Source organism: Lissotriton helveticus, chromosome 9 (genome assembly GCF_964261635.1).
Source record: "Lissotriton helveticus chromosome 9, aLisHel1.1, whole genome shotgun sequence".
In the NCBI taxonomy this organism is placed as follows: Eukaryota; Metazoa; Chordata; class Amphibia; order Caudata; family Salamandridae; genus Lissotriton; species Lissotriton helveticus.
This window is the reverse complement of record NC_136070.1, coordinates 221,694,328-221,710,093: the sequence shown is the minus strand read 5'-3', so window position 1 is coordinate 221,710,093 and position 15,766 is coordinate 221,694,328. Positions and strand designations below refer to the sequence as shown.

The following is a 15,766-nucleotide window of genomic DNA, read 5'->3' as shown; positions in this document are numbered from 1 at the left end:
GCATGCAGATATGTATATCGTGGGTATATCTACATGATGAGGCACACAACACTCCTGAGGTAGTTAGACGTGCAGTCCAGCGCTCAAGGCGTTGCCAGCTCGAGGGTCTTTGTAATCTTAGGGTTCTGGTTGGCACCGGTAGAAGGCTTCAGATCTGAAGAGGAACAGTCCAAAGGTGTCGATCCCTTTCATAGGTAGAGTCCTACTTGGCTCACAACCACCGACAATCTGCAGAATCACTCTATACCGGTACCCAAGCCTCTGTCACTTCCAAATACCATGTTGACTCAAAGTGCACTGTCGACAATCGGCTCAGAGGATTCAGAGCAGCCCATCCCGCAGTCTCCAATAAGAGCTCGATGCAAGGCAGAAGAGCCTCTTCATTCATCCTGTTACCATGAAAATATCAACCAAGCCACCTCTGCTGAAGCCAGCAGAGACTTTAGTTTCACACACACGAAGGGGGGCTTGACACCAGATGGCAGAAGCCTGTGTATCTACAACCACACATGCTGCGAAAAAGTAGTTCCCTAAATGTTAGCAGTGGAAAGGTTAAAGCAAACAAAAATTGTGGGAAGAAGGCTATGATCCAGGGGAAGGACAGATACAAGGCGGCAAGCCATTGGATCCCTTGTTCTTTTGTTGTTCGGCGAACCTTGCTGCTGGGCTGCTCTGTGACCCTCGGAGCTACATCCTGTTAATTTGCACCTCGAACTTTGTTGTGCGGCGAACCTTGCTGCTGGGCTGCTCTGTGACCCTCGGAGCTACAATCCCGTGATTTTGCATTTCGAACTTTGCAATTTGCGGTACCCGCTTCCCGGGTCCCGCATTTGAGGAGGAGGACTCGGCGGATCTGGCAAACTCTATTGGGGTGTCCAGGGGCAGTGCAGGGCTGCGAGCAAGCGCGGGGACTCCATCTCCCAGGAGTCCCTGCCGGCCACACCTGGCCTGCTCTCCCTGCTAGCCCCGCCCCCTGAGTGGTCCATACCTAATAAAACTAAGCCACACTACCGCTGTGCGGGAGCACGCGGAAGCATCCCGGGAGAAGCCCGGGCAAAGGGCGGGCCCTCTGTGGCCCTCAGAGGCACGAAAAGGCCAGGCAAGGCCACCCCCCTGACATCTACCGACACCTACCGTTTGGACAACAAGGTACTGTTCCCAGTTTGACATCCTTGCATATAACACTGCGCTGATGATATTGACCCGTCAAATCGCCATCGCTGATTGATATTTATACCCCATTGTACCGTTATTACTATATATTGAACTCACCCGAGCCAAGTCCTGATAGACTGACCAGCCCCAGACAGCCTTCAATAGACTGCAGCAAACATGGGGAAGAAACTGGTACCTGCTCCCACTGAGCCACTGAACACCTTAGACTCCTATCTAGTACAAGTGGTCAGCAACATTAACAACAAGAGAAGGCAATCCCTTGGCTTGAGCCAATCGCCTATTTTGCCTCCAGAAAGCCCTCCCACAAGTGTACCAAGCATAACGACATCTGATATACTGCTAGAAAATCCCCCTATAAATCTAGCAGATCCTATCTCTCAAGATATTCCTCAAGATAATGGCAATGAGGCTGATGACTCTGACCCACTAATCGATCTAATAGACTTATCAGATAATACTACTGCTGATTCAAATCACCAGATAGCCACTACGGACGAAGTCCTATCACCCCTGCAGCCTGCAACACGGGCTGTTAGAGCCTGTAGAAAATTCCCAGCAAAGCGGGGGGGGGAAACAACAAGGTAGGAAAAAGCCCGCCACCCCACCCCCAAGACGTGAAGGGAAATATGCGGAGCTTGACATTGATGTAGAGTCAAGACGAATTATTGACGACGACCTATTTAATAGGATTCAAGATATGATAGACATCAAAATCAGGACTATAATCAAGCCCCTGATCGGGCAACTGGACAAATTAACATCTGAGGTTAAAAAGTTGGGCGGGGTGCACAGCAAGTTGGCCGACGAGGTAGCGAATCTATCCTCCCTTGTTACAAATCTAGCGGTCACGGACGTGGAGGTTACCCCAACTGAAAGTAATCCACAGCCCACCCAACAAGGGCCGCTGCCACTGCCACCATCTCCATCACTACCTGTACCTAGACAGGATGTAGAAGCTGGAGACCCCCACATCAGTACAACTGCTGTTATAGCGGAACCACGAAAAGAGGATGTCTCAGCCCAATTCATCATGGAAGCCTCTCCAGTAGTACTGGTATTGGCAAACGTCCCTGTTCTATCACAAGACAAAATAGAGTCCAATCAGGGTTTGAAAGACAAAGCGCTACACTGGCTTACTAACAACATGCACATGGCACATCAAGGGTTCGATAAACTGGCAGGGGATATCGTTATGACCAGGAGGGTATCTTGGATTGGGAGTAAGCCCAAAAAGTTTAAAGGGGACTGTGTAATTTTAAACTTTGCCAATGCGGAGGTTCTCCCAGACATTTTGACTAATGTTTTCCCACCCAAACGTCGTAGTGGTTCCATAATTCCCCTTACCCTTAAATTTTTCTATAATGAGACTCAGCTTGCTACCTTCCCCAACATCCCCAGATAGAAGAGTTATACTAACACCAGTAGCTGGGGAGGGGGCACCAGACCACGATATCATAATGATCGATTTCAGCCCACAGCAAACTTTGAGTCAGGAAGATTTAATTACCCGAATGAGTTAAACATCAGGCCTGCCTTGGCACATGAGCCAAGAACAAATGGTTGGGGTCCTGGCTTCTTGGGTTACGATCATAGTGCTCGGGGCAATAGGTCTACACACTGGTTGAGAAACGATCAGTTTTCGATACGCCCAAATACTCCACAACCTATGTGGAACGCAGCACTTTACGGACAGGGTCAGGTAGCCACTCCCTTTGAGGGGGGATTTGGTACAGGAAATAGGTTTGGTCCCTTATCTGATCTAAATACCTGTGATTGACTTAAAGTAGGAGTCGATCATGAAAGGGAGGCGCTGAACAACCCAACATTAAAAAGTGGTCGACATAACACTGTCGAACACTTTAGTGATCCTACTCACAAGGAAGCACCAGAGTCTCAAGCGCCGACAATTCTCGGCCATCCTCCGATTTTACTTCGGACGGAGGCTTGTGCTAAACCAAGCACGATTAGTGAGGATACACAGAGCCTCCCTCAAGTGGAATCTAATGAGGGATCATTAGCGCAACAAATAGTTGAAGGGGACTCGGAGGGGGTAAATGAATCTAGGACACCCACTGACTCCTGTAAGATCATAAGCTGGAACGTAGCAGGCTTAAATGCAAAACGTCAGGATAACGCTTGGCTGAGCTTTGTCTCTAACCATCACATCATCGCCCTGCAAGAAACTTGGGACACATCCGACAATCTTTGGTGGGATGGGTTCACTAGTTTCACTAAACCTGCAGTCCCTAGCAGAGTGGGTAGAGCTAAAGGTGGCTTGGTAATTTTGTTCTCCTTGGACTTAAAAGGAAGCTATAGGCAGATTAGTACTGACTCTGATAATATCTTAATGGTTGAAAGGGTGATCAATAATACCAGCAGGACCTTATATGTCAACTTTTACAATTCTGGGAATAGTGATTATAGAGGTTGCAATATCGCTAACCTAGACAGTATTTTAAACACAGTATCTCAGAATATCAAGTTTGTTTTTGAGTTTATTTTATTAGGCGATTTTAACATACATTTATGGACCTAGCCTGTAAGGGAAGTAGCGAAAACGAGGTTGACGATGCGGCCTTACAGGGACCCCACTTTGAACATTCCGCACAGGGGCAGGAGCTTGAAGAACTACTCGCTAACTATGACCTGTACGAACCTGACTGCGGCCTGAGAATGCCAACTTTTACTGGCACCCAATACGGAACAGTGATTGACTACATCTTTGTTTCACTAGGCATTCTAAATCGGACCACGGACTATCGTACAGTTTTAACACACCATAGCGACCATAACCCCGTATTACTTGAAGTGGCCTGGGGAGCTCTGATGGGGGCATCACCAATAACCGCAAAACTTGCATATCCCCTGAGGACCACTGATCAAGATAGACGAGTGAAGTGGGCCAAAGTGATCCCGGAAAACTTCTATGGAAAAAACTTCCCAAAAATTAAAGACAAGGTAGAGTTCTGTAAAAAAATCTGGCACCCAAGGGAAAAAAATAATAGCAGCATATGAGGCAATATGCGACCAGGTGTCAAAGGATCTTTTAGCCAAACCTATAAAGGGAGCCCCAGGACACAAGCGTTGGTTTGACTCTGCATGCTCGAAAGCCCATAGAGAACTGTTGGTAGCCCTAAAAAATGTTCCTAGGGTTAAAGATGATATCTCGAGACTAAGGAAAACTTATAAGGCAGCCATAAAGAATCGTAAAGATACCATCAAAAGCGAAACATGGGGAAATCTCCTTTCAGCGGCAGTGTTGAAGGACAGTAGGAGATTCTGGGAGATCATCAAACAGCCCCTATTCTCTGAAGATAAAAATGCACCCATGGACTGCGTGATTACTGATGAAAAATGGCTGTCTCATTTCAAAAACATCTATGGGGGTGACGAAGAAGGAATCAAAAAGGTCCAAACGCAGTTGCACATCCTATCATCTTTAATCCCGAAGAAGTGGAAAAAGCTCTTTTGGCAACCACCAAACACAAGGCTCCTGGACCCGATGGAGTCCCTGCTGACTTTTTTATGTATTCACCTAAATTGTGGGCGGAGGTTATGTCAAATGTGTTCAACGCAGTTAATGGTAATCCAGCCCCCGCCTCGTGGGCCATATCCACCATTGTCCCTATTTTTAAAAACAAAGGTCAGCGGGACGATCCTGTGTTTTATAGGCCCATATCCCTTTTGGACTCAACCATAAAAATCTTGGGTAGGGTACTCTTATCCAGATTGAGTGAGAATGTTGAGGGTTGCGGTGGGCTGTCCGAACTGCAATATGGCTTTAGAGAGAGAAAAGGGACCATTGAACAATGTATCAATCTGCATTTACTCATCTCTAAATACACTGTGGCCAAGGAGGGTTCCGTGTTTCTAGCATTTATGGACCTCTCCTCGGCTTTCGACCTGGTCAATAGGTCAAAACTATGGTCGATCCTGTTGGAGATGGGCATCGACGAAGCTTTGGTCGTGTTCATGGCCACGTTGCATCAGGAGCTTTTTGCAGCTGTTCGAGTGTCAAATAATGGCAGATGTACCCCACTGTTTAAATCTCTAAAGGGGGTACGGCAAGGTTGTATTTTAGCCCCCTCGCTTTTTACCATCTACATTAATGGCCTGGGGGCACACCTGCGAGGCCAGGAAGCGGACGTCCCGCGCGCAGGAAGTGTCCAAATTCCGGCACTCCTGTACGCGGACGACGCTGTGTTGATTGCTCGTACCGGCGTTGGCCTCCAGCTCCTTCTGGACGCCTTCGGTTCTTTTATGGATAATTTGGACCTCAAGGTTAATGTCTCTAAGTCACACACGATGGTAATGGGGCGTGAGTGTACTAAAAAAAGACATAAATCATTCTTTTGCAGAGGGGTCCCCGTTTCTAAGGTAACCACATTCCCCTACTTGGGTGCATTGTTCGACCAAAAAGGATCGTGGGGGCCACAGATAAGAGCAAAGAGGCTGGCCGTAATCAGATCATCCTCAGCGCTCTTGGGTTTTGCTGGCAAGTTAGGAGCTAGGCCCATGGAAGCCCTATTAAAAATCTACAAGTGTAAGCCTGTGGCTATCGCACTATATGGGTCCCCTTTGTGGGGGTATGTAAATCTTGACCCTATTCAGAGAGCAGAAAATAGATTTATTAGATCTCTCCTCTCTGTACCACAATCAACACCAACCTATTCTATTCACAAAGAGGTGGGCCTACCCTACCTGTCAGATACATGGAGTCTAGCCCCCTTGACCCTGTGGCTGAAAATGTGGTTGAATGAAGACCTCCCTTTGAACCATAAAATCTTACACGATGTTTTATCGCTTGACAAATACAGCAGCATTCCATGGCTGGCCTATTTAGTCAAATCATTTACAGATTTGGGCCGTCCAGAACTTTTCTCATGCCCAGAAAAAATTAGGGCTCAGGACATAGACTATATAAAAAAGTCATTTAGGGAAAGGAAGGAAGCGCGCCGCGAGGAACACGAACTGTTGAAACCAGCAGTAAGGGCACACAGCCTTTTGGTTAGCGCATCCTCACTCGCACCTTATCTTAGCTTCGTTACATTCCCTTATCACAGGTTTTTGTTAATTAAGTTTAGGTTTAACCTGTTACATTTTTATTTAGGTTCCTTTAAGTGCTGGCAGAAGCCAGACTTAGCCCCTCCTTGTAGCTGCGACCATTTTTCCGTGCAGGACACAATGCATTTTGTCATGTTTTGTAGTTTGTATCATGAGCAGAGGAAAAAATATTTGCTTCCCATCCTGAAAGAAGTGGGCTTCACACAGGTGCGCCCGGCGCTGCTCTTCCTACAGCTCCTGTCAAATCCTCGCATTACTTTCTGCACTGCTAACTTTTTAGTGGCCGCTGCTAGGGCGAAAGCTGTTGGCCAAATTTCGCCTTAAAATTGAATGGTTACTAAGTTCTTCTTGATATGAAATGTAAATCTATTTTTTAATTATGTATATAGCTTTTTAAATGTGCATCTAGACTGTTGCTTTTTAGATAAATGTAGAAATATGTATTGGATGTCATGTTTTATTGTTTTTTGTTTCTTTGTATGACTTGGAAAAAGTCGAATAAAGATATTCTGACTGACTGACTGACTCAAAGTGCACTGTCAACAATCAGCTCAGAGGATTCAGAGCAGCCCATCCCGCAAAGTCTCCAATAAGAGCTCGATGCAAGGCAGAAGAGCCTCTTCATTCATCCTGTTACCATGAAAATATCAACCAAGCCACCTCTGCTGAAGCCAGCAGAGACTTTAGTTTCACACACACGAAGGGGGGCTTGACACCAGATGGCAGAAGCCTGTGTATCTACAGCCACACATGCTGCGAAAAAGTAGTTCCCTAAATGTTAGCAGTGGAAAGGTTAAAGCAAACAAAAATTGTGGGAAGAAGGCTATGATCCAGGGGAAGGACAGATACAAGGCGGCAAGCCATTGGGTAAGAAACAAGCAAATGATAGTGGCAAAGCCAACTAAGGTAAGCAATGGGAGGGCTCAAAGTCCACTGTGTTTGGTATGGTCCACCAGAACCCTTTGCCTAGAGAAAGCTAAATGCTCTTTGGTTCAGAATTCTTTTGGGCTCGTCTACCAATGTATATCAACATACTCCTAGTCCATCAGTCAGAGCAAACACCACATAAGCAATAAAACTATAAATGTGGATATTGAAAGAAGACTTTTCACCATGAACGCCTTTCTCCCATTTATGCACCTTCTGTTCTTCAGGACAGCTTTTCATGTTGTTACTGTCAGTCCAGTTGGGCACCCAGACAGAAGAAGGCTAATTAAAACTTAAAAACACAACCAAACCGTATTGTGAAAGAGCAACCTGTCCATATGTAGTGTGTTACTTACAACCCTTATGGACAAGGACTGATGATGATTAGTTTATTTAGTTGTGTCCTTTTCTGAATTCCCAGATCTGAAAGTGCCGGTCATACTGCCATGTGCCAGAGTTAGGCCCTTTAAGAATTAGCATCATTGTTGCATGTACACAATTCCTTTTTTACTAAGTTGCTTTCTTTTTGCCACATTAAGGTTGGCCACACATTTGTGGCGCTTGGACTGGTTTCCCAGAAACATTAATCGTGCTAACACAAAACGCTACGTGAGAATACCATCACACTGCCTTGGCATTAAGTGCAAGGCCTCTCACATGCGTAATACAAATGTGTTTATTATTACATTCTTATGGCGACACAGCTATTTGTAGAACACACATAAGAATGCCATTTTCAATACATAGCCCTGTTTCCTTAATCAGAGGAGACACTTCTTCTGATCTCGATGCATCCCTGCATGCTGAAGCTTTCACCTAGCAGCTGGCTGACATCTCTGTGAGGGGTGTCCAGTCATGACCAAGACCGGGGCATACACTGTTATGCACCAGGTAAAGGGTTTAGATCATCCAGAAGGGGGTTTTCTTGGCAGACCATACATTCACACCCTTGACACTTAGGTTTTATTCTCTTTGTTGACACTCATAACTTTTATCTGCTTCGGTCTATTAATCATTGCAGCCCATATATGCTCTACAAGAATCACTCTGGTTCAATAAATATTGAAAACACCCCTTTGTGTATTCTTCGTATATTTCTCTGATCGAAAGAAAGCAAGAGTGACTGAGCGAAAGTTTGAAGTCCTTCACCACGGTTCCTGAGGTAAAAGAGTTGTCATGTTCAGCGATTGCCAGAACGGTTTGCTCCCTGTTTAGGTTTAGGGGGACTAGCGGTGGCACTGCGAGCTATCTGGTCCAAGGGAAAACATATCCTACGGGGGTACATGGAATCAGTCTGGCACCATCCTAAGTTTATGTCTTACCCACATGTGTAGTTCCTACTGATTGGTGGAAACTACACGACAATACAACTAAAACTATCTCAAACACCTCTAGGTGCAAGACTCACCTATTCCATTCTGTGTATTGCCCAGTTTACTCACGAACATTGCTAAATGAGCAATGCAAAGGAACAAGGACGACTCTTTACAAGGAAAGAAGCATAGCTTTTATTCCAAATAAATGCTCTGTACAAAAATATATGATACACTGTAAAAAGCAATACAAACTTTTGCATAGTGTTTTGATCTAGGAAAATGCACCTGACAATACAAGAAAAGAACTACTATAGTCCAAACTGTTTACTTGGATGCCAAGTGTACATACATGAAGAGGGTAGAAAAAAACTATTTTGCATAATCAACCGAGCTTTCAGGCATTAGTTATTTTTCAGCTGCTCGAACATAAACTAATGATGACAGAAGAAGAAATTCTGGGGGTTTATTCAGCAAAATTAAGTTGACATTTCTGAGGCCGTCATAGTGCATCCAATATCCATCAATCTGAAAAGCTGCAGAATAGTGGTGTTCCTCTTTATTGAACAACGTCGCACCTTCCAGCAAGTACCTGAAAAGACAAATAAATATTTAAACGAATGGAAGTCCAGATATTTCAAGTGGTAAAATACAAATAAGAAAAATAAAATCTTACAACAAAAGGCTCTAAACATTACGTGCTCATTTGAATGTGCATTCTTGGTTGTGAATTCTATGGAGAGATAAAGGGCGCTCTTCAACATGTGATTACAATACCTCGATTTTCAAATATCTTCATGATATTTTGTCAAATTTATTAAACATGGAGATGCACGATTTTGAAAAAGTTAGGAGGTTGGGGATCCTGGCCAGCATGATGGTCGGAGAGACGTGATGGAGTGTTGCTCCATTCTACCCAGATAATATACCTTTAGTAATCTGATAATAGTCATTCAGAAATCCACCTACATCACTGCCAATGACTTGTGAAAGGGCCCTGGTCACTCCTGCATGGGCCCTGCTGACGGCACAAGAGACCCCACCTGGATTGAGCCGAGTGCTGCAGGATGCCAGGCTCCCAAGACAGACTGGGTGAGATAAAGACCATCTGAACCGCTGCATGGACTCAGCAAAAACAACAAAATGGGCCTCACAAAGGACAGCCTGATCATGCACAAAGCGTTCTGGTTCATAATAAACAACAGGCGCTGGGTGGAGGTCACCATGCAAGAGACAACAGAGAAGGATAATGATACTTACCCAGTATGCATCTGTTCTTGGCATGTAGAGATGTAGAATCTCATGCTATGCATAGATCGCCATCTAGTGTTGGGTCCAGATGTTTGCACTTAGTTTTTCTTTAAAGAAGTCTTCCTAGTCACGAGGTAAGTGACTCCTCCTTCAGGTGATAGTGCGCATGGTCATCGACTCCATCTTCAGATTGTTTTCCGTAGAGGATGAGAGAATGGAGTAGGAGTAAAGAATAGAGATGTCCATGCGTATGTATATGTATAATGACAATAGAACTACAGCAGCTACAGGTACCCGGGGAGGTGGGTGGGCGCATGAGATTCTACAGCTCTACATTCCAAGGACCGATGCATACTGGGTAAGTAGCATTTTCTGTTTGAGGCATGTGAGCTGTAGATCACATGCTATGCATAGACAATACAGCAGTCTCACCCAAACTGTGGCTATTCTGGAACTGATGGAGTTGTCTGAAACAGAGTTTTAAGTACTGCTTGGCCCACATTAGCTTGTTGTCTGGCTAGCACACCTACTCAATAGTCCTTGGTGAATGTACGTGGTGTGGACCATGTTGCAGCTTTGCAGATGTCAGTAATAGGGATGTTCCTTAATAAAGCCATAGTAGCTCCTAGCTTACGAGTGGAATGTGCTCTAGGGGGTACCGTTAGAGTCCTTTTGGCTTTTACATAGCAAACACTGAATACATTGAACGATCCGCCTAGCAATACTGGATTTGGATATAGGATTGCCCTTATGAGGTGGTGCAAAAGCGACAAAGAGTTGTTTGGTCTTAAGAAAAGATTTTGTTCTCTCAGTATAATACAACAGTGCTCTTCTAACATCTACGGTGTGTAGAGCTCGTTCTGCAACAGAATCAGGTTGAGGGAAGAAAACAGGTAATTCAACCAACTGATTTATGACACATGCAGATACTACCTTAGGTAGGAATTTGGGATTGGTACGAAGAACTACTTTATCTTTGTGTAGCTGGAAAAAAGGTTCTTCTATGGTTAGTGCCTGTAGTTCACTCACTCTCCTTAATGAAGGGATGGCAATGAGGAAAGCTATTTTCCACGTGAGGAACGGTAGTTCACATTTGTGCATGGGTTCAAATGGTGGGCCCATTAACCTTGTGAGGACTATATTAAGATTCCACACTGGGGCAGGTGGAAGTCTTGGTGGTATAACTCGGTTTAGTCCTTCCATAAATGCTTTGATTACAAGCACTCTAAATAGCGATAAATGTTGTCTATTTTGAAGATAGGCTGCTATTGCAGCGAGATGCAGTCTGATGGGTTTATAGGCCAATGCTGACTGCTGCAAATGTAACAGGTAGCAGAGAATGTTTTGTATAGAAGCATCAAGAGGGTTGATGTTATTGTTATTTCAGTAGATAACAAATCTCTTCCATTTGGCTGCGTAGCATGTTCATACAGTCTGGTGGAAAGTTCAGATAACCAAACTCTACGACTTCAGGAGCCAGATAGCAAGGTTCAATTGTTTGGGATCTGGGTGCTTGATTTCTCCATGGCTCTATGTGAGGAGACTGGGAGTTAAATGTAATTTTTGATGAAGTACCAGAGAGAGTTCCAACAGGGTTGTGAAACAGGGCTGACATGCCCAGGTTGGAGCTACTAGGATTAGTGTGAGAGATGTTTGCCTGAGTTTCCGAACCACTGATGGAATGAGTGGGAGAGGCGGAAAAGCGTAAGCAAATATCCCTGACCAGTTCATCCATAGAGCATTGCCTTTGGATAACGGGTGTGGGTACCTGGAGGCGAAGCTTTGGCATTTTGCGGTGTTGCAAACAGATCTATGTGAGGGACTCCCCAAGCTTGGAAGTATGGAAGGAGAACTTGAGGACGGAGTTCTTATTCGTGTATTTGATACCTCTCCCTGCTGAGGAGGTTCGCAATCTGGTTGTTCACTTCTGGGAGGTTCCTCTAGGAGATAGATTTTGTGGTAAATAGCCCACCTCCAGATGTCTTAGGCTAAGTGGGACAGCTGGAGAGAGCGCCCCCCCCCCGTTTTTGTATGTAATACATAGCTGTCATGTTGTCAGTTTGAACCAAAACAGCTTTGCCAGACAGGTGATCTTGAAAAGCTTTGAGAGCTACAAGGATTGCCATCAGCTCTAAATGATTGATGTGGAGCATCGTTTGCTGCTGACTCCATAGGCCTAGTACTGTGTGTTGCTGAAGATGAGCTCCCCAGGCAGTAAGGGACGTGTCCGCTGTTAGTACTGTCTGTAGAACTGGGTCTATGACCGGCCGTGCTTTTGACAAATTGTGTGTGTTCCACCACTGCAGAGAGCGAGGAGCACGGCCGCTTACCAACACTAGATCGGTTAATAGACCGTGAGACTGGTTCCACTGACTGGCTAAGCATTCCTGAAGTGGACGCATGTGCAACCTGACATGGGGAACGATCATGATGCAAGACGCCATTATTACCAGAAGTTGCATATAAACTTGAGCTGGAAGTGACTGATTGGTCTGAAACTGAAGAACTAACGCCTGAATGTTTTGAATTCTGGCCGCGTTTTAAAGCGCCAGAGCGTTTTGAGTACCTAAAGTGGCTCCTAGGTAGTTCTGCGTTTTGGCTGGATGCAGATGTGATTTTAACACATTGACTGTAAACACCAGTTGGTGAAGTAACAAAATGGCTATAGAAGTATGCTTGAGGCATTGTTGGTACGTACTTGCTTTGATGAGCCAGTCGTCTAGGTACGGGAAGACATGAATGCTTGGTCTTCTCAGATGAGCAGCTACTACTGCCAGACACTTTGTGAAGACTCTGGGGGCAGTGGTGACTCCAAATGGGAGTACTTTGAACTGGTAATGTTGACCTGCTACCACAAACCTGAGGAATTTGCGGTGAGCAGGGTGGATTGGAATTAGAAAGTATGCGTCCTTCAAGTCTAGAGTGGACAGAAAGTCACTTTTTTTGCAAAAGAGGTAGTACTTGTTGAAGTGTTACCATGTGGAAATGGTGTGATTGAATGTAAAAATGTAGTTCTGAGATCTAATATTGGTCTGAGAGAGCCGTCCTTTTTGGGAATTAGAAAGTAAAAGGAATACACGCCTGACTGTGTTGTAGTGGTACGGACTCTACAGCTCCTTTTAGTAGTAGGGACTGTACCTCTTGATTGAGGAGGTGTAGATGATATGGTGAAAGTTTGTGTGACTTTGGGGGAATGTTTGGAGGAGTGTTGATGAACTCCAGGCAGTAACCAGAACGGATAATCTGTAGAACCCATATGTCTGTTGTTATTGACTGCCACTTTGGAGGGAAATCCGACAGTCTTCCCCCAACAGGTGTTAAGTGGTCGGGGGCGAACTATGGGCAAGTCACTGCTTTGTATTGGAGGGGGAGGTACGTGTGCCTCTACCTCTGCCTTTGCCATTGTTCCCTCTGTAACCCCCTCCGATATAGTTTTCAGAGCCTGAGGGTTGGTTATTGCCCTTATAGGTGGATGCAGTTTCCAAGGAAGTATTTTTGGACCCTGCCCGATAGAAAGAACGCCAAAAAGAACCACGGCCCTGTGTATACTTAAGGGCTCCCACAGCTTTAGCCACTTCTGTATCTTTCTTCAACTTTTCAAGTGAAGAATCTATCACTGGCCCAAAAAGGTATTCTTTATCAAAAGGTGTGTTCAATATGGAGGTCTGAACCCCGATATACGTAGCCAGGAGTGTCTTCTCAAAAGAACACTAGTGTTTACCGCTCCGGCAGATGTATCCGCAGCATCTAATGAGCACCTAATTTGGTGGTTTGAAATTACTTGTCCCTCATGTACCAGGTCTTGCACTTTAGATGTATGTTCTAGGGGTAGAAATTGGATTAGTTGTTCCATTTCATCCCAATTAGCACGGTCGTATCTGGCAAGCAATGCTTGTGTACTAGATATGCGCCAGAAGTTAGCTGCCAGGTAGGCTACCCTTTTTCCTGAAGCATCGAGAAGCTTTGATTCCTTATCTGGGGGTGGAGCGTATTAGGGAGTTTGCCCTTTTGCGTGCATTGGAAACTACCAACAAGTCTAAGGGTAATTGTCCTTTTATGTACACTGGATCAGATAGTGCAGGCTTATATTTTTTTATCCACCCTAGGGGTGACAATAAGTGACCTAACAGGATCCTTAAATATGTTGTCTACATGCCTGGTCATTCCCTTCAGAATGGGTAACATATGTGTTCACTTTTGTGTGCTGTTCAATGTTTCAAAAAAGGGATTCTTTGTGAAGCTGCACCCCATGGTAATTGGCAGCCCTGTATAGCAATTCAATATGGCGTATGTTGTCTGGCTGAGAGGGCCTGGTAGGATATAGGTCAGGATCATTGTCTGGGCGAGTCAGTGTTGTAGTCGTCCCACTCATCTGTAGGTCCTGGCTGACCATCATCATTATTATCATTCCCATCCCCATCCCCATCACCCCGATTGTCAGGTGTATATGATAGTGAGTGATCAGGTGGAGTTGGCACAGGTAGAGACGGAGGAGAAGGTAGTGATGGAAGAGGAGGAGGGGAAGGGTTAGTTCCAATAGTTCTAGTCTTTAAGGGAATATGATATTCCTCTTCAGTATCAGTTTTCCTCTTTAGAGTCACTTTAGTGGTAATGTGTCCAGTTTTAGGATGTATGTACAATACTTTGTTTCGGATCTGGTTTTCCGATCGGATTGCCAAAACTGTGCGTTTCAGGTGAGTTTGGTGCATCAGTCTGTTTCGGTGCCGAAGTTTTCGATGCCCACGGCTTCGGGGTTGGTGTCATCGGATCCGAAGTATTTTTCGGTGCAGAGTGATGAGGTTTGGAGCCGGACCTGGGCTTCGATCCCAAAGGCTTTGGCTCAGTGTCAGACTTGGAATGGGGCTTTTCGGAGCCGGAAGGCTTTTAGGCAGTCTTCGGTGCCGAACAGGTAGGCGTGGCGTCGGAATCGTGGTCTCGGTGCCGACCGGGGCCTGAGGCCGCGGGTTGGTCCGGAACCTTCTTTTTTGGTTGACTTGGGAGTCAGGTCGAAGAAGGAACTGTACTTACAGTACATTGTCCATGCGGGATGTCTTCATCCTGGTCGGAGCAGTCCTCTGAACCGGAGATCAGATCCTGTTTGTCCTCAGTCCCAATAGCGTAGCCGGCTTCTTTTTCCGAATCAGGTCCGAAAAGGTCCGGAATGGAGCTTGTGTGTTGGCTCTGCATGTCGCGTAGTCAAGCCCAACATTCTCAAAGCGTCTTTTTGAAGGGGATAGCCTTGCACGTGTCGCAGTCCAGTTCTCTGTGTTCTGGTGATAAACACAGGTAGCTGACTTTGTGTGAGTTGGTGTGAGGGTATTTCGAGAGGCACCGAGGGCAGAATTTAAAGGGAGTTCATTCCATCGACTGCAAGTTGAATTGAGGCGGTTAGGCCCAACGGCCTACCACTAGCTCTCTGATCGAAAGAGGGTTTTTCTCAAAATAACACAATACACGCAGAATGGAACACACGATTAGAAACAAAGTTGAGGGCGAGAGTTCTACACACAGAGGGAAAACGAAGGATCGGTGTCGAACCGGAGCGCAGCAAGTAACATCCGAAAAAAACAATCTGAAGAAGGAGTGGATGACCACGCGGAGTTGATGACCATGCGCATTATCACCTAAAGGAGGAGTCACCTACCTCGTGACTAGGAAGACTTCTTCGAAGTGCAAACATCCGGACCCAATACTGGATGGCGATCTATGCATAGCATGTGATCACATGCCTCTAACCTTTTCTTCTTTCCACATAATATGGTAGAACTCTCCTAACATCTAATGTGTGTAGACCTTGTTCTGCTACAGAATCAGGTTGAAGAAAGAACACGAGTAACTTAACTGATTGATGTGAAAAGCATAAACCACTTTAAGTAGAAATCTGGGATTGGTTCGAAGAACCACTTTGTGTTTGTGAAGTTGAAAGAAAAGTGCTTTTATAGTTAGTGCCTGGAGTTCACCAACTCTTCTTAAGGAATTGATTGCGATAAGAAAAGCAACCTTCCAAGAGAGGAATTGTAATGGACACTTGTGCA

At 45.3% G+C, this 15,766-nt stretch overlaps 1 protein-coding gene across 5 annotated transcripts in view; it reads right to left on the bottom strand.

The window, feature by feature from the left end:
* Positions 1-8,651: 8,651 nt before the first annotated feature.
* The window catches only part of DORIP1 (dopamine receptor interacting protein 1), a 93,802-nt gene continuing 86,687 nt past the window's right edge, over positions 8,652-15,766 (bottom strand). For all 5 annotated transcript variants that reach the window (XM_078659748.1, XM_078659749.1, XM_078659747.1 and 2 more), the window contains exon 6: positions 8,652-9,072. In XM_078659748.1, the coding sequence (XP_078515874.1) occupies positions 8,889-9,072 (184 nt within the window). In that variant the 3' untranslated portion in view covers positions 8,652-8,888. The remainder of the gene's footprint in view (positions 9,073-15,766) is intronic.